Genomic DNA, 21,005 nt, shown 5'->3' with positions numbered 1-21,005 from the left:
ACAAAGGGGGCGCCTGGGTGGCTCAGTTGGTTAAGCGACTGCCTTCGGCTCAGGTCATGATCCTGGAGTCCCGGGATCAAGTCCCACATCAGGCTCCCTGTTCAGCAGGGAGTCTGCTTCTCCCTTTGACCCTCCCCCCTCTCATGTTCTATCTCATTCTCTCTCTCAAATAAATAAATAAAATCTTAAAAAAAAAACAAAAACAAAAACCAAAAACTAACAAAGGATATACTTTCCAGGTTGTTAATTTTCTCTTCCACTGTGTTTAGTTTGCTTTTTTTTTTTTTTAAAGAAAATTGTCCACTGAATTTCAGTTTAAAAAAAAAATTCAGTCATGTTTTTCATTCCAAAAATACCTAGTTCTTTTTCAAATCTTAAAATTTTTTTTTAAACTTGAGGTATGGTTGGCATATAACATGACATTAGTTTCAGATATGTAACATAATAATGATTTGCTGTTGTATACATTGCAAAATGACCACCACAATGGGTGTATCTCACACCTGTCACCACATGTAGTTACAGATTTTTTTTCTTGTGATGAGGACTGTCAAGCTTTACTTACTTTACAACTTTCAACTATAAAATACAGCATTATTAGCCACAGTCTCCATGTTGTACATTATATCCCCATATCTGGCTTATTTTATAACTGGAAGTTTGTGCCTTTAACCACCTTCACACATTTCACCTTCCCTATTTTATTTTATTTTTTATTTTTTTATCTTTTTTAAAAAAGATTTAATTTATTTATTTGACAGAGAGAGAGAGACAGAGAGAGGGAACACAAGCAGGGGGAGTGGGGGAGGGAGAAGCAGGCTTCCCGCCGAGCAGGGAGCCTGATGCGGGGCTCGATCCCAGGACCCTGGGATCATGACATGGGCCATCCAGACGCTTAATGACTGAGCCACCCAGGCACCCCTCCCCATTTTATTTTTTAAAGTCTCTTGTTTCTTATAATTTCAAGCCCCCTTTATTATTTTTTTTCAAATACAATAAACCTTTTTTTCCCTGTATTTGATCTAATATCTAAAATTTGTCTGATTCTACTTTCTCTTGTTTCTTTTGGATTTCACTTGAGATGTTGTGTTTCTTTTTGTGTTTAATTTTTTAAAACTGTAATCTGTTTATTTGGATCTACTTTTGTGGCAGGGTTTGGGGCTTGGTTTGAATTTAAGAATCTTGAGAGAAGATTTGCATTTAGTTTTGCCCATTTCCTGGAGAACTGGGACAATTTTTATTTAAACTCTCTAATTGAAGATTTTTTTTGATGATACAGATAGCATCATTCTGAACTGGTTTATGATTTTGAATTCTTGGAGGGAATCTTGGCTGCACCATCAATCCAAACTTTAGACCGGCACATTTCTCTGGTCTCTGTTCCACGTGGTCACTTTATTTCTGGTTCCCCTCTTTACTGCCTCTGTTGTTCTAGCTTTGCATGGGTTCTCTCCTCTTGTCCTCTTGCAAGGGAAGGCAAAACTTTACCTCTACCCATCTTAGGTTTTCAGCTGGGACATGTAGCAAAAAGACAGATGAGCAAGTTTATTAACACGTACGGCGCACTTCATGTGGGAGAAACCTCAGTGAAAAGTAACTCAGCCTGGTGGCTTAGAATGGCTTACTTAGCATCTGCAACAAAGAACAATACATTTGTAGAGAAGTGACGGGACAAAAGGAGGCTATTTGGGGAGCCCAGGGCATCCCAGGGAAGGTTACTTATGTGGGAGGGAACTAATGGAGTAAGGTTTGTTTGCAGATTCCTCTGGTGCCATCTCTGGGCTAAGAGTCTGTCTCCGGTAAAAGGAGAATTTACATCCTGCCTTTAGGTAGGGAGGGGGAGGGTTGAGAGAGCTTTTCCTGCATTTGCGGCTTCTTAATTGCCTTCAGCTCAAAATAATTTTTATGTCAGAGAGGCATATTTTGGGTGACAGGCATATTTTGGTTTCCTTCCCGCTCCATTCTGCCCACCCGCGCCCCCCCCCCCCCCAGCCTTATTTCCTGCAGACCTCCTGCAGCCATCAGAGTAGAACTTTACCTTTTATGGGGTTTAGCAGAAACCCTCAGGACAAAGGCCTTCATAGGACCTCTACTTTTATTTATTTTTTAGTCTCTGGAAATTCTTCAGTTATGTATTTTAACAGATCTTTTTAATATTTTATCCAGTATGTTTGTTATGTCATTGGCAGGGCTATTTAGGGTCTCTGTATCCCCAGGAAGAAAAACTGATGGATCAGTTTAAAAACTTTATGTATTTGTGTTTATTTTCACATTTATGTTCTGTTGAATGGAACAATCCTAAACTCAGAATTCTTTAGACGACAATATACTGTGAATGCTATGAATCTTTCTGTGATTAAACTTATGTATTACGATCAACGTCTATCTCTTTAAAACAGATTTATTTGTAGATATGCATATAGGAACTAAACCAAGCACAATTTAATTAGCAGTGGTACTGTTGCAGGATCGCAGGGTTCTTGTCTCACGGAGTAGAAGAATGAATCTTGTGACACAAAAGGGTGAAGTCAAGTGAAAGTTTATTAAGTGAAGGTGAGAGCAGAAAGGAAAGAAAAAAACTCTCCAGAGTGAGAGGGGTCCTGAATGGGTTGTCACCATGGGCTTTTACTGGCAGTCTTCTATTGAGAACTGACTGGAAAGCTTGTGGCCTTGACATTCTTCTGCAACCTTGGTTTGTTCCCTTATCTCTTGTTCTTCTCTGTCTCAGTGTCTCCTGCCAGGAATAGTTCCGGAGCCTAGTCAGGGGCCTCCTGTCTCTCCTGCCTAGACCTTCACGCCTTCCCTATTCATGGGATGGGACCTGTGGGCAGAGAGAGCTATATTGGGATTGTGAGGAGTGACTGATTGTATACTTTTTAATTAATGGGGGTTAGGGATAGCGCCAATCTCCAAGGAATCTGGAAGCAAGGCTTTCAGGACCATGAGGGCCAGATGCTGCCAAGATAAGGTTCCTTTTAAACTTGAAGGCACTAAGGCGGCCACGGGTTCCTTGAGGAAGGTCACGCTCTGCATGTTTCAGGTGTCTATCAATGGGCTGCAAGCTGTAAGGAGATTTTAGTTTAAGCTACATTTCTTTTGCCTTTGTTTTCCATATCAGTACCAGTTATGGATATATAGAGAGTTTTCCGTAAACTGTATCATTCAGATTAGTGGCTTGACTTTCATTTGGTATATTAATTATTCCTGCTTTAATACTGAATGTTTTATACAGTTTTGGGGTTTTAAGGTATTTGGTCTGGTTTTTTTTTTTTGTTTGTTTGTTTGTTTTTAATCAGCATTGACAAGTAAGGAGCATCTTTGGTAACCCTGGTGATTCCTTAATGTACTTTTTACTAATATTTAATAATTTCTGCCTGTTAGCCCCATGACACATTTCCTAAGAATGTATATATGTTTTGTTCTAGGAAAGAGACATCTTATACTTTATTTCTTCAAATTAAAGGAAAATAATATTAATTATGTTGGTTCTAGATTTTTATCCTAGCCAGGTCTGTATTTTAGTTTATGGTGATGCTAGCTTATGATATCAGTCTGTAAAACAAGATACTCATCATTACCATGATCATATTATATATCATATTGACCACTGTCATCTTGTTCATATGATATTAACTTTTGAGGGTAATTTCTTTTTTTTTTTTAAAGATTATTTATTTCTTTATTTGAGAGAGAGAGAGAGAAAGAGAGAGTGCGTGAGCTTGTGAGTGGGGCGAGTAGCAGGGGAAGAGGGTCTAGCAGACTCCTTGCTGAGCATGGAGCCAGCTGCTGAGCTTGATTTCGAGGACCCTGAGATTGTGACCTGAGCTGAAATAGAGTTGGAGGCTTAACTGACTGAGCCACCCAGGTGCCCCAGGTAATTTCATTTAAATGTAAGGGCATTTTCATACATTTTACTATACATTCCTACTTCTCAGTTTTAAAAATTAATTTTATACTAGTAAAACCATCTTTTAGCAGGTGTATAGTGTGCTAGGCACTGTGCAGACTTCCTTGCTTTAATTCTGTAGCAATCCTGTACAGATGTATCATTCCCCCTTCCCTGATGGGGAAACAGACATGGAAAGTTCAGTAAGCTGAACAGGGTTGCACCTCTAGTGAGTGGTAGATTCAGGCCTCAGACCTAGTCTGCCTGATTTCAGATTTCAAACCTAACCACTTGTTTTTCTGTGGGTCCCAGTGTTGTGTTCTTTTAATGCTCCTAGTACATTTTAGAGCTATTATATGGTTAATATTTTTTATAATTAATGTACATCATTTTCAGCAACAAAATTATATACTGATAGAAACATTACTAAACATTTTTTTTCCCCAAAATGCTCCATGTCTCCTTAGCACAAGGGTTTTGTTTGATTTCAGATTTTTTTTTAAGATTTTATTTATTTATTTATTAGAGAGAGAGACAGAGATAGCAACAGAGATAATGAGAGAGGGCGAGAAGCCGGGAGCCTGACGGGGCTCGATCCCAGGACCCCAAGATCATGACCTGAGCCGAAGGCAGATGCTCAACCGACTGAGCCACCCAGGTGTCTCACATATTTTTCTCATTAAAAAAGTATCTGCCAGGATGACTGCTATTGGTATCAGTGTTACTGGAATGTCATTATTTAGTCAGTGGGTTTGGGACATTTTTATGAAAGAAAATGGATACTTTTTAGAAGACCTTTATTTTATTTTTATTTATTTTTTTAAAGATTTTATTTATTTATTTGAGAGACAGAGGAATAGCATGAGCAGGGGGAGGGGCACAAGGAGATGGAGAGGGACCAGCAGACTCCCTACTGAGTGGGGAGCCCAATGCGCGGCTTGATCGCAGGACCCTGAGATCATGACCGGAGCTGAAGGCAGGTGCCTAACTGACTGAGCCAGCCAGGCGCCCCAGACCTTGATTTTATCATAACATTTTCACAAGATAAATAGAATGTTTTTCTGGCCGCAAAGATTTAATGGTTCTCCAGTATATTACAAAGTATAATAATGATTCTCTTCATTAAAGGTCTTATAAAATTTACACTGAAGATGGAAGTTTGCTGGAAGCAAGTGGATGAGCAAGGGTGTCTTGGCACAGTAATTAGTGATGTGAGCCCCCTGCCCCGTGGGACTACCCCCCCCCCGGCCCCGCCCTGTGGGACTCCCACCCTTCTCTGACGACTGCGCGTGTGTGACATGTGAACTTCCGTGACATGCATGCTCAATCCATAGAATAAATATTAGTAAAACTTAATTGGTTTTTTAGTGTGACAATAAAGAAAAGTAAATATTCTAATATTTTGTGTCTGTGCCCCAAGGGGTCTTGTGTAACCACTTGGATGTGTCCACGCTGAGAATCATTAACCTACAGCAGCGATTGGCAGAACTTTTCTATAAATAATGCAATAATCGATGGAGAGAATGTCACACGTATGTGTCCGAGACGTGGAAAAGTACTGTGATACAGTTCTCGGGCTGCTGTCCCAAGACTGCGTTGTGAGTGGGGCCCTGGAGACACGAGCCTAAGACTCATGAATCCGTTACTTGCTTGTCCTATTGCTTACCAGCCTGAAGAGGATTTCATCAGAGAAGTTCATGGATTTTTGTTGTATTACTATCAGCAGCATCTGGATAGAGGGGCAGGACCTATGCAGAGAAGGGTCACTAAAATCAAAGGAAATCAGGGGAATCACCAAGACCCTGAAATTATAATATGAAAGGAAATATGGTATCAGAAAGAATATGGTATCAAAGAAAATCTGGCATAGCAGAAGCATCAGTTATGTAAATTTAAACGAATTCCCAAAGTAAGAGAATGTAGTTACTTATTAATGGAATGTGGGAAAATACTAATAGGGCCCTGGAGACAGTTGATTTAGGAACTGCTGTTCTGGAATTTTAAATTCGTTTTGTCCAAATGTCCCGTCCAACTTTAAGATTTTATTCCCTACTTTTATTAGAAACTCTCTCATTTGCAGATCTTTTCAGGGTTTGTATTTTTTTTATTTCCTAATAGCCTAGTAGTCCTTCATGACTTTTTTTAAAGATTTTATGTATTTATTTGACAGAGGGAGACACAGCGAGAAAGGGAACACAAGCAGGGGGAGTGGGGGAGGGAGAAGATCCCAGGAGATCCTAGGAGAAGATCCCAGGACCCTGGGATCATGACCTGAGCCGAAGGCAGACACTTAACGACAGAGCCACCTGGGCGCCCCACCTTCATAACTTTTTTAACTTAATGATTTGATGTGTAGATTCACCAGTGTCCCTAATAATCTAGGCTGTGTGGCCCTAGGCCCTATGGACTTTTTTATCCATATGTTCACATTTCCTCCAATATCCGCCAGGTCTTTTTCACTGAGGAATGGAATAAACTACTCATTCACCTGTTCCCCTGCCCCAACCCCCTTTCCTTGGCAGGGGGGCGGGTTGCTGCCATTTCTTCAAATGAATTTTAATAATATATTTTCCCAGTTTTCTTTCTGTTTTCATTTTCCCTGTTACAATACTTGACTCCTGACTTTGTCTTTTTCTGTGCGTATTTCCTGAAGGATGATTGATCTGCTTCCCACGCTGGCCTTTTCTTGTCTTCCTCCTCAGTAATCAGTTGTCCTGTGTAAACCCTGCTCTATCACTGAAGCTCCCCCTGCCGCTTCCCGTGCCACTTCCTCTTCGTACAAGACTGATCATTTGCATCTGTTGTTTGGCATTTGGCCTCTGCAGCCTTATGTTTCATCTTTTCAGTGTGTGCACCCAGCTCCTTGATCATAGGGACATCTTTCAATAGCCCTGAGTCCGTATATGGCGACCCATGACCTTGCAGGGGCTGCCCTTGAACTTCTGACCGTGTTCAGAGGGAGGAGTGGTACAGTGTCAAGCAAAAGACCTTCCTGTTCTCCTTCTGTGGAAGAAAGAGTTGAGAAATAGGCTTTTCTCATTTGTTTCTGGGATGTTCGGTAGTGAAAACCATTGTCCCTTGTTGCTATTCACTTGAAAAACACTTTGAGATGCATATTCTTTTTGTTTCAATTATTTTTAAAGAATTATTAGGCCTGTTTTCCTGGGTACTAGGCTTCTTCGACTTTGTAACTCCCCAGTGCTTGCTGACATGCTCATTTCCAGGGGGCCCTCAGTAAATGGAAACCGAGCTCACTCAGGAATAAAAGCAAAATGCAGGGGTTTTGGTGAAATTAACAGATTAACTGTTAATATGAGTAGAAGTATTTTATTCAGAGTTGTAATTATTCATAATAAAAGTTTGTGTGGTAAGTGGTCAACAACTAATTCAAACTATTGGTTCACTTAATAAAATATAATATAATATAACATAACGTAATATAATTATTGCTATTATTATTATTCAGGTAACTTAAAACTTTTGGTTCAGGGGCACCTGGGTGGCTCAGTCATTAAGCGTCTGCCTTCGGCTCAGGTCATGATCCCAGGGCCCTGGGATCGAGCCCCACATCGGGCTCCCTGCTCCGCGGGAAGCCTGCTTCTCCCTCTCCCACTCGCCCTGAGGTGTTCCCTCTCTCTTTGTCTCTCTCTGTCAAATAGATAAATAAAATCTTAAAAAAAAAACACAAAAAAAAACTGTTGGTTCACTTAGCCACCAACATTTGTGCCAGGAAAGTCTAATTTTTTTTATTTTTTAAAAGATTTTTATTTATTTCTCTGAGAGAGAGAGTTCACCAGTGGGGGGGGGGAGGGGCAAAGGGAGAGGGACAAGCAGACTCTCCAGGGAACCAGACATGGGGCTCAATCCCAGGACCCTGGGATCCTGACCTAAGCCAAAGGCAGATGTTTAATTGACTGAGTGATTCTGGTGCCCCTAGATTAATTTTTTTTTAATCAGCTAGCTTAACAATTATACTAATGTTCATGTATTTCATTTTTATTCTGGTATGTATTATAACTTCTTAGTTTTGCTTAACCGAGAACAGCTACCTCTACCCTTTCCCGATGTGACTCATATATACTCTCACTGTGGCCACTGTTAGGAGCTTACCACTGTGCCTTAGCACGTCTCAGGTGGACTAGGCATTAATATTCTGTTTTCCTCATCCGCTGCTTTCTCCCAATTCTTATTAGACACCACGGCACTTTTCAGCGTGCGGTGTTAATAGACCCATCTACTTTAGGAGCGCTCCAGTGCTTGTTTAAAGCATAAAATCCTTAGCATCGTTCAAAGCCAATGCAGACTGGCCTTCCACTGCTGTCCTCCACGGACCAGCTGCATTTAAAAGATGTCAAGGGAGGAAGAACCTTGCAGGATAATGTTATGTTTCTGGATTAAAGAATCTGGTTCTTGTCTTTGAAGGTATAAAATAATTGTGATGAATTCTTCCAGAGTTCTCTGTAGTTTTCCTATAGATGATCAGGCTCTATAGAACAAACTTGCACTAAACAGACTCAGAGAATACCAGAAAGTTTATATATTCACTTAGAGTGAGAAATACATAACCAAAGGGACCCGAATTCTCTCGTTGGCCGCTCGGGAAGTATGTTCTTCCTCACTGTAGAGCAGTCCAGCTGGTTCTCATAGTTCTTTTCTCCTTCTTATGTGCCATACAGATCAGGCCCTGGAGTTGGAAGTGGTTGCTTTGTCATGTAGGTTTTGGATTTTTTAGAAATACTCTGGCTTAGGCTGAACATCATGCTGAATTTCATTTCTATCAGTAACACATTTTTGTGTCTTCTCCTGCCTAGAAGTTCTTCCTTGGATGACCACCTTAATGTATTAAATATTGTATTTACTGTCTTTTATTTCAGAGGGTGATCTTTTTCTGACCTTGTCCTGAAATTCTGGGGGTGCCCTACGGTAGGATTAGCTATGCTGTCATACCTTGTATTCTAAACTAGACCACCTGCTGTTCCCTGATTACATCCCTCCCCTGCAAGGATTTTGTTTCTCCTCCTGGCCTTTCCTCTGTCTGGATTGTTGAAATCCTACCACTTCATTAAGTTCTGTCTTGAATGGCACCCTTCTTGATTCTTCAAACCTGATGTGCTCTTCCTCCTTTGAATTATATCCCTTTTCTGTGGCACTGTCTTATTCCACTCTATAGTAAATAATAATGTAATAATACTTGTTTTATCTTCCCTAGGAGGGCAGGTCGAGGTACTATGCATTACTTGCCTCTTGTTTTCCTGCAGTTCCTGGTATAGTTAGTAGGTGCTCACAAATTGTTTACTGTATTGAGTTAAATGGAATTTTCCATTAATTCTAGACCAAGTCTCAGAATGTGATCCTTGGACCAATAGCAGCATCACCTGCTAACTTGTTAGACATGCAAGTTCTTGTTAGATATGCAAGTTCTTGGTCCCCACTCCAGACCTACTGGGTCACACACTCTGGGGGTGGGTACCAGCAATCAGTTGTTTAACAAGCCCTGTGTGTCGAGCTTGAGAACTATTGCTGTAGTCTTTCTATCAAGAGCTGGGTCTTCCATTGATAGGAAATTCAGTGATTTTCAAATTGCGCTCAGTTGAGCCATGGGAATTCTATGGCAGTACTTTGGTGCTGAGAGGGGAGAGGACTGGGCATCCAGATTCCCTACCTCCTTTTTGGCCACAGCAACTCTGCTTTTAGCCTTTAAATGCACTAGCCTGCCATGTCAACTTTCCTTACAGAAGGGTCCGTGGGGGCGCCGGGGGGGCTCAGTCATTAAGCATCTGCCTTTGGCTCAGGTCATGATCCCAGGGTCCTGGGATCGAGCCCCACATCGGGCTCCCTGCTCTGTGGGAAGCCTGCTTCTCTCTCTCTCCCACTCCCCCTGCTTGTGTTCCCTCTCTCGCTGTGTCTCTCTCTGTCAAATAAATAAATAAAATCTTTTTTTTTTAAAAAAAAGAAGGGTTCCATGTCCAAAAAAGTTTGAAAATTATTTTTAAATTAGAGGTCATCAAATTACAGTCCTTTTTGTAAACCAAGTTTGATTGGAACACAGTCATAACCATTTGCTTACACATTGCCTATGGCTGCTTCATGCTACAAAGGCAGAGGTGACGAGTGTGAGGAGTGCTCATGACCCACAAACCTCAAATATTTACTCTCTGGCCCTTGAAGAAAAGGTTTGCTAATCCCTAATCTGAATCAACCAGAACCTTGAAGTAAGGAGCAGGAACATCCCTGACTAGCACTAAGCCCATAATTGTTACTCTATAGAAAAAAACCCCCCACCTCATGTCTTCTAGAAAAAAGGACATGGTCAAAGAGTGTTTGCAGCAGACAAAAAGATGTGAAGGATAATGAGGATAATGAGAGCAAATTTTCTTACCTATCACATATGCTCCTGAAATCTTGAGTATAGTCCAGGACATTAGAGTCATCATTCTTCACAGCCACACTAACGAAGTCAGGTGTTTTGCTTTACATTTGACTTCAAAGAAGGAAAATATGAAATACTTAAAGATATCCATTAAAAAGCTATAATAAAAATCCCTTTTATTATAAGTTTTAGTTATTTTTAAAGTTTTAGTTATTTGGGAAAACTTTCTATTTGACATTTTCACAATTTCAAAAAAGATTTTAAGAGTTTTTTCTAAACCAGTTATGTGTATAACCATCTTTTGTAATTATTGAATTTGTTAGGAGTCCAAATGCATACATTTACATTTGCTCACGATCCTGGAACCTATCTATAATGACGTTCAACTATGGTAATGACATAAGACCCTCTTCTGAATTTTAGTTCTGTTGAGCATTCATTAGAACTGCCCTTGATGTTAGTTTTTTTTTTAAGATTTTCTTTATTTATTCATGAGAGACAGAAAGAGAGAGAGAGGGGTAGAGGCAGACGGAGAAGCAGGCTCCCGGCAGAGCAGGAAGCCTGATGCGGGACTTGATCCCAGGACCCCGGAATCACAACCCAAACTGAAGGCAGACACCCAATCGACTGAGCCACCCAGGTACCCTGGATGTTAGTTTTTAAATTGCCAAGGGAAGTCAACCAAAAGCTGCAGAAAGATTTATCACTTGTCATTTTGAAATAGAAATTTTAGTGGAAAAGTTCACCGTGCCATGCAGATATGCCCTGGTGGTAGGCCATGAAGTAGAAATCTATGGGAAAGACCTAGATGAAGCCTTGGAGAACGGATTGAAGCTAGAAATATTATTGTCCCCGTGCAGCTCACAAATTGTGTGTACAGGGGTGCAGTGGCGTCCTGCTGCGTTAGCTTTGACCTGCTGTTCTTAGAGGTCTTCAGCTATGTCAGTGGCCAGAAAGTCAATCAGGGAAACCATAAATTGCCACCTTTCATCGACTTCACCTATTTTTAGGATTTCCAGTTTTAACGGGCTATTTGTTCATTAATAATTTAGTTTCTTCCAGGAGATGCAAGTTAACGAAACCTCAGTTAATGGCTTTAAGTATTGAGTGCTGGTAAAAACTTACTGCTTATGGTAAGACTTTTGAAATGACTTCACAACTAACAGAGCTGTAGGAAATATAAAAGGAAGAATGGTTGTAAGAGGATTCTGTGGTATGACCAGCCTGTCTGAGAGATGTTCTTATCACTTGGCGTATGAAAGCTGTCCCTCTAGTCTGGGTAGCTTTTGTAGAAAGACTAAAGTGTGTGTTGTGGGGAAAAGTTTGCATTTTGGAGGTTTGTGTCTTATCTGGAGTTTACATTTACCCATCAGCATCAGTGTACATATCACCGGAGCTGTGCAAGATGACCGCTGTGGAATGGGAAGAACATACTAGAATGCCAGTATTTTAATTTAATTAAAAAATTCTTACCTTTTGTGTATCTTTTACAAAGTCATATTAGTACAGTAGTCTATATAGTCTGTAAACAAAAATGCTTCTAATGGGCATGTCTATTTAGAAATTTCCAGTGACAGATGTGCACAACTAGGAAAGTTGAAACCATTGTTGTTTACACGAGGTATTGGGTTTTATGTGGTAATTAAATTTTGTAGATGAGGATGTGCTATTAGAAGGTGTTTTTTTTAAGATTTTATTTATTTATTTGACAGAGAGAGAAACAGTGAGAGAGGGAGAAGCAGGCTTCCTGCAGAGCGGGGAGCCCGATGCGGGGCTCGATCCCAGGACCCTGGGATCATGACCTGAGCTGAAGGCAGACGCTTAACGACTGAGCCACCCAGGTGCCCCTAGAAGGTTTTGCTAAGCAAGGGCACCGTTCAGGTCTTTAGTTTGCGGTTCAGTTTATCTGAATTTCAGTCGAAAGGGTAAAACTGAAAGTAAATGTATTAATAGTTTTTGTATCTGTCAGTAGTTTCTCACTTTTCCTCAGCAGTGTCGGTGCGTTCCAAGTAATGTCTTTCAGTCCTTAACTAGTTGTTTGTGTAAAGCATCTACAGTGCTTTATGGTCCCTCAGTTTGTTTGCTTTTCTTTTATGTAGCTTCAGGGGCCTTGTCGAAGTTAACTCATGGATTGAAAGATGAATCGCTGGCTTATATCTATCATTGCCAAAATCATTATTTTTGTCCAATTGGCTTTGAAGCAACCCCTGTTAAAGCTAATAAAGCATTCAGGTAAGCATTTACATATTTTATGTGGATAATTCGCCAAGAAAATGTGTGTTATTTTTTTTCAAGTTAGACTATTCTTTAATATTTTAGCTAATTCTTTTGCAGAATTGCTTTTGGTTAGTTGTGCTTTTACATTATCCACTTTGATACTGTTGTTCAGACTCATGAAGGGAAACACGTTTGAAAAATCACTCTTACGTTTATTATAAAATGGTTGCATAGGACGTCCCATCTTATGTCATGGTGTTTTCATCCACTGTCCCACATGGAAAAATGAATTATGGAGTCTAATATAAAAAAATTGTCCCAACTGAGTACATTAAACAGCATCTTCTTTTCTCATGGTGAAAAATGTGGAATTTATCAGTGTTCCCCCTTTGTCCCGGGTGAGTGGCCTTGGTACTTGAGGAGAAGGAAGGGGTAGCAATTGCTCTTTCAGTAAAACCTGAGGGTCAGGCAGGGAGAGCATGACTCAGGCATCTGGGGGTGGGATGGGTTCTTTGAGGCTGGAGGCCATACAGCGTGAGTCCCTCTCAAGGTGCTGTGGGGTAGCGGGGTCCTGGGACAGGATCCTGAGACCTGGGAGAATCAGGAAGCTGGACATTGTATTTTTGTGAATGAGGAGCAAGGGGGAAACTACTTGATCTCTCCAAATCCTGAAATGTTTTATTCTTTGCTCTGGAGGTGAGGTATGTTGTTTCTTCTGTGGTTTCATTCTGCAACTTCACCTTACTCCAGACATCTATCCAATATAAAACGTGACACAGTAGGTCCTCCTACTTTGTACCCATTAGGGGAGAGTTCTCTACCTCCACCTGTACCTAACAATAGCCTGAGATGCCTTTACAGCTGGGCTAATCCCTCCCCTCGCTCTATTCAAGATTTACTTGAATTAGTTTCCAGAGGTGGGATTAGGGCATCGGTATACTTTAGGGTTTTATTTTTAGGATGCGTTTTGAAACTTTTTAAATACACAGTGAAAGGAGAGGATTAGTTGGAGAATGCTGGTAGCATGCTAGGATGTTTTTCTTCTTTTTAGATGCTGAGAGAGGTGGTATATATTTCATTTTTTTTTAGTCCTGTATTTTATAATAGGGATTAAGAACTAAGCGTGATTCTCTTTAATGGCCTTAAGAAATTTGTTCAAGCCTATACTCCAGTATCTATTCTAGCATTAATGAATGTCATATTTGAATAAACTTTAGTATATCTTTTATTAACATAGTTGAGGCAATATTTTCAAAGGAGTGAATGGCCTTTATTAAGCTTACTATGAATGTATTTTATATTTAGCAGGGGCCCCCTCTCACCACAAGAAGTAGAATATTGGATCTTAATTGGAGAATCAAGTAGAAAACATCCTGCTATTCACTGTAAAAAGTATGTTAATTTCCCCTTTCTCTTTAATTTAGGTAAGATTTACACATAGTGAAATGCACAGATCTTGATTGTATAATTAGGTGGATTTTGGAAACTGAATACACCTGTGTAATCACCACCCCAATCAAGATATGGAAGATTTTCATTGCATTGAAAGTACCCTCATTCTCTTTTCCTGTCAGTCCCCAGAGACAGTCTCTGTTCTATCACTGTGGAATTGCTTTGCATGTCCTTGAAAGTCATGTCAGTGAAGTCATACAATATTCTTTCTTGTCTGGCCTTGTGAGATTCATCCACTGTCATGCATGTCATGCTTCTTTTTTTATTGCCGAGTGGTATTAGGTACTGTAAGTATACTACAGTTTGTTATCTGTTTTCCTGTTGATGACCATTTGGATTGTTTTGAGTGTGGTCTATTGTGGGTAAAGCTGTTGGGAACATTAATGTACATGTCTTTAAAAAAATTTTGAGTAACGGCTTCATTGAAATAAAATTCACATACCATAAAGTACACCCTTTAAAAATGTAAAAAATGCTCAGTGGATTTTAGTGTATTTAGAGTTGAACATCAGTCCCCATGACCTAATTCCAGGACATTTTCATCACCCCCAAAAGAAACCTCATACCAATTAGCAGTCACTCCCGAGCCCCCTCCCCCCAGCCCCTGATGTACTTTCTTTGTCTGTGCATTTGCCTAATATGGACATTTCATATAAATGGAATCATAAAACTTGTGGCGTTTTGTGTCTGTTTTCTTTTTTCACTTAGAATAATGTTTTCAACGTTCACGTGTGTTGTAGCTTGGACCAAATTACATTCCTTTATATGGTCAAATAATTTTCTGCCGTATGGATATGCCGCATTTTCTTGTGCAAGTTTTTTGAGGACATGTTTATATGTTTTGTTTCTCTTGGGTAAATACCTAGGAGTGGAATTGCTGATCATAGGATGGATGTGTATTTAAGAAACTGGGAGGACGTTCTCCTGTGGGTTTGTACCATTTTTTTACACTCCCACCAGCATTGTATGGAGAGTCCAGTTGTTCTTCATATCTTCACCAATATTTGATATTGTTATTCCTTTTTTTACTTAAATTTTTTTTATTTTCCCAGCTTTATTGAGGTATAATGCACATATACAACTGTATATATTTAAAGTGTACCATGTACTGATTTGACATATATTTTGTGAAATGATTACCACAATCAAGTGTTAATTAACATATCCATCAGCTCACGTAGATACCTTTTGTGTGTGTGTGGTGAGAACACTTAAGATCTACTTTTTCAGCAAATTTCAAGTATACAATACAATGTTATTAACTATAGTCACCATGCTGTACAGATCCCGAAGTGTTTTAATGGTATTGTAAATTGGTTTTTAAAAAATTTGTTTTAAAAAATTTGTCTATTTTCTAGTTTTATTGAGAAATAACTGGCACATATCATTATATAAGTTTACGGTGTACAGCATGATGGTTTGATTTACATATATTGTGAAATGATGACCACAATAGGTTTAGTTAACCAAAAATCCTCCTTGTGATGAGAACTCTTAGGATCTACTCTCTTACCAACTTCCCTATATATCATAGAGCAGTGTTTGCTACAGTCACCATGTTGTACATTATATCCCTAGTACTTATAACTGGAAGTTTGCATCTTTTGGCACTTTCCTTTAAAAAATTTCACTTCCTAATTATTTTCTAGTAGTGTACAAAAATAAAATATAATTTATTTATATATATAGGCCTTGAATACTGCATCTTTATCAAACACATTAATTTTAGTAGTTTTATAATCCAAAGTAATTTGTAATTGCTTTGGATTTTCTATACAATCAATCATGTTGTCTGTGAATAAATGCACATTAACTTTTTTTAAAAAAAGATTTATTTCAGAGAGGAAGGGAGAGAGAGAGAGAGAAAGCATGAGCATGTGGGAGTGGAAGGGAAGGGTGGAGGGAGAGGGGCTCCCCACTAAGCTGAATGTGGAGCTGGAGGCGGGGCTCCGTCTCCCAACCAGGAGATCATGACCTGAGCCGAAACTAAGAGTCAACACCCAATCGACTGAGCCACCCAGGCGCCCTCACGTAACTTTTAAATCTTTTGAAAACTTGACTTTAATTAAAAAGGAAATATGGACTGTTTCTACTCTAGCCTGTAGGATGGCATGTAACAGGTTGATACATATGTATTTCTTTGTGAAAGTAACCCTTTTAAAACTGAGAATGTTGGCCATAGTTGGTTATACATAAAAATGTCATAAAAAAAGAATTAAAGCTTAGCAGGTGGAACAATCTTGATATAAGAGAATTACTGTCATGGTAATATTGTAGCAAATTGCTCATGTGAAAAGTTCCATTACAGGGGCGCCTGGGTGTCTCAGTGGGTTGAGCGTCCAACTCTTCATTTTAGCTCAGGCCGTGATCTTGGGGTTGTGAGATCTAGCCCTGCATTGGGCTCAGCACAGAGTCTGCTTGTCTCTCCCCCCACTCGTGTGCTCTCTCTCTCTCTAATAAATAAATAAATAGATTAATAAATAACATCTTTTAAAAACATTCCATTACAATGGTATTTTGTACTTAAAAGTGTGCTTTATCCTTTCTCTTTCACTATAGATGGGCAGATATTGTTACTGATCTCAACACTCAAAATCCAGAATATCTAGATATCCGACACTTGGAGAGGGGGCTGCAGTACCGAAAAACAAAGAAGGTAAGAACACAATAGTATTTGAAGATATTTCCCAACCAGCCAAAATACAGTATTCTACTCAGCACGCTTTAGGTTGTAAATAATAGAAATCCACTTTAGATTATCTTAGATAGAAAAGTGAAAATTACTTTCAGGACACAAGGGTATCTTTAGAATGAAAAGGCAAAGACTATAGCCTGGATTCATAAGGGACTGGTATCAACTAAAAGAATGTTAGCAGGGGCCAAGTAGCTAATCTGTCTCATTCTTTTTTATTTTTAAGATTTTATTTATTTTTTGACAGAGAGAGACACAGCAAGAGAGGGAACACAAGCAGGGGGAGTGGGAGAGGGAGAAGCAGGCTTCCTGCTGAGCAGGGGGCCCAATGCAGGGCTTGATCCCAGGACCCTGAGATCATATGACCTGAGCCGAAGGCAGATGCTTAATGACTGAGCCACCTAGGCGCCCCTAATCTGTCTCATTCTTTTGGGAGTTGTATGCTATTCTTATCTGATTATTTACTTCCTAAAGATCAGGAACTGCAACTTACATCTCCCTTTCAGATGAGCAGTCTAGACTGAGACTCACCTGCTTCTGGCCCAGTTCCATAGTTTTGGCCCAGCTTGGGTCAGGTGTTCACTCCTGAGCACAATGAACTGTGGCCATGAAGCAGAGCCATGTGTGCACAAGGTGGCTGGGGGAAGTTCTTAGGGAAAGGTAGGTTCTGTGGATTGACATCCCACTGATATGATCCTACTAACAGCAAGAACGTATGGGAGATAGGAAGAGGAATTATCTTGGTGTTTGAAGATATTTATTTATTTATTTATTTGAAAGTGAGCAAGTGTGAGAGTGAGTGGGGGAGGAGGCAGAGGGACAGAGGGGGAGAGAATCCCAAGTAGACTGCACTGAGTACAGAGCCAGACGTGGGGCTCGATCTCACAACCGAGATCATGACCTGAGCTGAAATCAAGAGTTGACGCTTAACTGACTGAGTCATCTAGGCACCCCAAATCTTGGAGTTTGGATTAGGCAAATGGGGAAGTTACAGTGTGTGTGACTGGTGGAGAGGCATATGGGGGGAAGGTGTTTTGGCTCCTGTGGGCACTGTTATATTTTTGTAAAGGCAGCTGGTCAAGAAAGATACAGGGTAAGGCAATCTGATGATGTCTGTTTTGAGGCAGGTGAAGGAGGGAAAATAAGGGAATTTATAGGAACCCACATTTTTTTTTAAAGATTTTATTTATTTATTTGACAGAGAGAGACACAGCGAGAGAGGGAACACAAGCAGGGGGAGTGGGAGAGGGAGAAGCGGGCTTCCCGCTGAGCAGGGGGCCCGATGCGGGGCTCGATCCCAGGACCCTGGGATCCTGACCTGAGCCGAAGGCAGATGCTTAACGACTGAGCCACCCAGGCACCCCATGGAACCCACACTATTATAGTGAAATGTTTTAGCATAAGTCCTTTTATTTTTTTAATCCAACTTTTTCTTCTTCTCAGGTTGGGGGGAATTTGCATTGCATCATAGCATTCCAGAGACTTAATTGGCAGAGATTTGGCCTTTGGAACTTTCCATTTGGAACCATGAGACAAGAATCACAACCTCCAACACATGCCCAGGGAATTGCTAAATCGGAGAGCGAAGATAATATCTCCAAGAAGCATCATGGGCGTCTGGGCCGGTCTTTCAGTGCTAGTTTCCATCAGGACTTGGCATGGAAAAAGATGTCCAGTATCCATGAGAGAAGGAACAGTGGCTACCAGGGTTATAGTGATTATGACGGGAATGACTGACCATGCTGGGCACCGAACATCTTGTGTTACACACATGACTGGTCTATACAATACTGCATTAAGACAGTAGAAGTTTTATTAAGTCTACCCTAAACAGGAACAGATTTTGTGGTACAAGATACATATGGTACAACATAACCTTGTAGTTCTCCAGTAAATAAGCTTGTATATGATTATGATGGGTGATTTCAGATATATAAGTGGATAAGCACAGATTACTGTCCTTTTAAAGTTAAGAGTATGAAAACATTTCACAAAATCCAATAAATTGCATATAAGCAGATCAAACACAAATTCACTTAATAGCATCATGATTTGCAATACTTAAGCATGAAATTATTTCTTATGACTTAATCACCAGACATTTGCTGCAGATAGTTTTATTCCTAAACTCAAGATGTAAGGCACCATTTGCCCTTTTAAACACAATTGGGGCTGTTGATTTCTAGTTTCCTCTCATGGTTAAAGCTCATTTAAAATTATTTAGTGAATCTAGAATTCTTTTACTTGTAAGCAGTATCTGCCTGCCTCATTTGTTTCCTGACTAACTTTCTCAGGATCCTCAAAAAGAGGCAAAAGAGAAGACTCAAGAAACTCATCTTTTCTACTGGTGCATTGATTCAGGATATTCTTGACTTTTTTGACTTGGTATCTTACTATCCAATGAACCTTGTTTTGGGATAGAATAAAAGAACAAGTGGGATCCAAAGTTTCTACATCTGAGGTAATCTGTGAAATGAGATCTTCTGATATTTGATTAGCTTCTCAGTGTGGAGTCCTATGTTGTTAACAGCATTAAAGATGCATTAGGGAAATATCCATATTCCCAATTCTGAGCTGCTTTTAAAAATCTGTACAATTAGCTGTTTGAAGTGAGTGTTAAAATAGTTCAGAAAGAGTGGATTTCATATATTTGAGCTCCTCTCTAGTTGATGTCAATTTTTCTGCTTCCAACCTATGACTTGTTCTTTCTTTTCAGGGGCTGTTCCATGACTCAAATCAGTAACTTGATTATTACAAGGTGCTGAATATGTTGGTAACCACATTGCAATACACCTCAAGGAAAGGGTTCAGATTTTTATTTTTAAAATATTTTCATTTTCTTCTCTTTTGAATTTTATATCCATTTATCCATTCAGACACGCCTAGCCTACAGAGAGGGATATATATTATGAAATGGTCATTTTTCTGAAGAGAATATTTTGCGTGAAATGCAAAGGACTGAAAGAGATTTGTAGGTTGTTGATTTTGTTACTTCACACTGAAACTTTTAAGAAGTTTTCATCAAATAAAGTTTTGTTTTCTACTTTTAATAATGTGAATGTTTTGAACCTTTGTTTTAGGTAGGGAGTACCCTTGGAATTCTGTTTGAAGTATGCGACAGTTGCGCCTAAGTAGTATATTATAAGAAACTGTCTTGTATCAGACTTATAATCAATGAAACAATATACATTATGACTATAATTTTAGATTCCTATAAGACTTTATAATAGGAAATAGAAAATTTAGTTATATTAGCTTGAACCAAACGAAGTTGTCATTTTTGTAGGTCAAATATAGTTGAATATCAGCAATTTCATAGAGTTCAATGAAACATTTCAGAGAAGAGGTGGATAGGAAGAATGAAGAGGAAAGGAGACAAATGCAACATAAAGAATACAGTGACACCTAAGGATGAGTTTATAGAGATTGCCTATTGGCCATAAATAATTTTTTTTAAGGTTTTATTTATTCATTTGAGACACAGAGATAGAGAGAGAGAGCATGAGCAGGGGGAGAGGGAGAAGCAGGTTCCCCGCCGAGCCAGGAGCCCAATGTGGGGCTCGATCCCAGGACCCTGGGATCACTACCTGAGCCGAAGGCAGATGCCCAGCCATCTGAGCCACCCAGGCGCCCGCCATAAACAATTTTTACAGAAGTCTTGATATATATGATTACTGAATAACTTGATATATAAGTTTGGCGGTTATTAAGAGCACACTGAGGTTTATAGAGACTAATTTTCCAAAAACTATGTGCAAGTTACTGCACGCTTCTCTTTCAAGATTAGTAACATTCCTGTCATATTTGATTTCTTGGTCAACTCTTAAGAGTCTCTATAGAAGCACTGAAGGTTCAAATACTGGTTCTACTCGCTAGCTGTATCACCTTGGGCAAGTTAAGATTAATGTTTCTGTGCTTATTTCCTCATTGGTAAGGTGGAGATAATAGCATATATTTTATAAAATTGTTTTGAAGAATAAGTTAATGCATGTATAGTGTTTAGAACAGTGCTTTCCAGACAGTGCTTGCTATTACTCCAAAAGATGTGTATTACTGTTCAGAATCTTGACAGCTCTTTAAGCAGCATCTAAAGGATGCTATAAATCAAACATACACCCTAGTTCCTTCAAAAGAGTATTTTGTATTCAAGAAATGTTCTGGTCTTAAAAGCACTTATAATACTCAAAGGCCTACATTGGCTATTTGTTTTTACCCAGCTCGTAGGCATAACAAAATATTTAGATCAAATCCTGAAACTGTTCCTTTCCCCACTACTATGTTGGCCCATCATTAGGCCAGGCTGGTGCAGCAGCTAAAGCACATCCAAACTTGCCTTCTCCCCACACACTCAAGGGGCTCAGGCAAGGTGCTCTAGGATCCATCAGTTC

At 39.6% G+C, this 21,005-nt stretch overlaps 1 protein-coding gene across 1 annotated transcript in view; it reads left to right on the top strand.

The window, feature by feature from the left end:
* Positions 1 to 18,891, top strand: part of BIVM (basic, immunoglobulin-like variable motif containing) — a 42,149-nt gene extending 23,258 nt beyond the window's left edge. Inside the window, exons 7-10 of the mRNA XM_044913512.1 lie at positions 12,356 to 12,488; positions 13,779 to 13,865; positions 16,485 to 16,581; positions 18,061 to 18,891. Of these exons, the coding sequence (XP_044769447.1) occupies positions 12,356 to 12,488; positions 13,779 to 13,865; positions 16,485 to 16,581; positions 18,061 to 18,354 (611 nt within the window). The 3' untranslated portion in view covers positions 18,355 to 18,891. The remainder of the gene's footprint in view (positions 1 to 12,355; positions 12,489 to 13,778; positions 13,866 to 16,484; positions 16,582 to 18,060) is intronic.
* The last annotated feature ends 2,114 nt before the right edge of the window (positions 18,892 to 21,005 follow it).

This window comes from Neomonachus schauinslandi, chromosome 3 (genome assembly GCF_002201575.2).
Source record: "Neomonachus schauinslandi chromosome 3, ASM220157v2, whole genome shotgun sequence".
Taxonomy (NCBI): Eukaryota; Metazoa; Chordata; class Mammalia; order Carnivora; family Phocidae; genus Neomonachus; species Neomonachus schauinslandi.
Note: the sequence above shows the minus strand (reverse complement) of the source record. Positions and strands in the feature narration are given on the sequence as shown.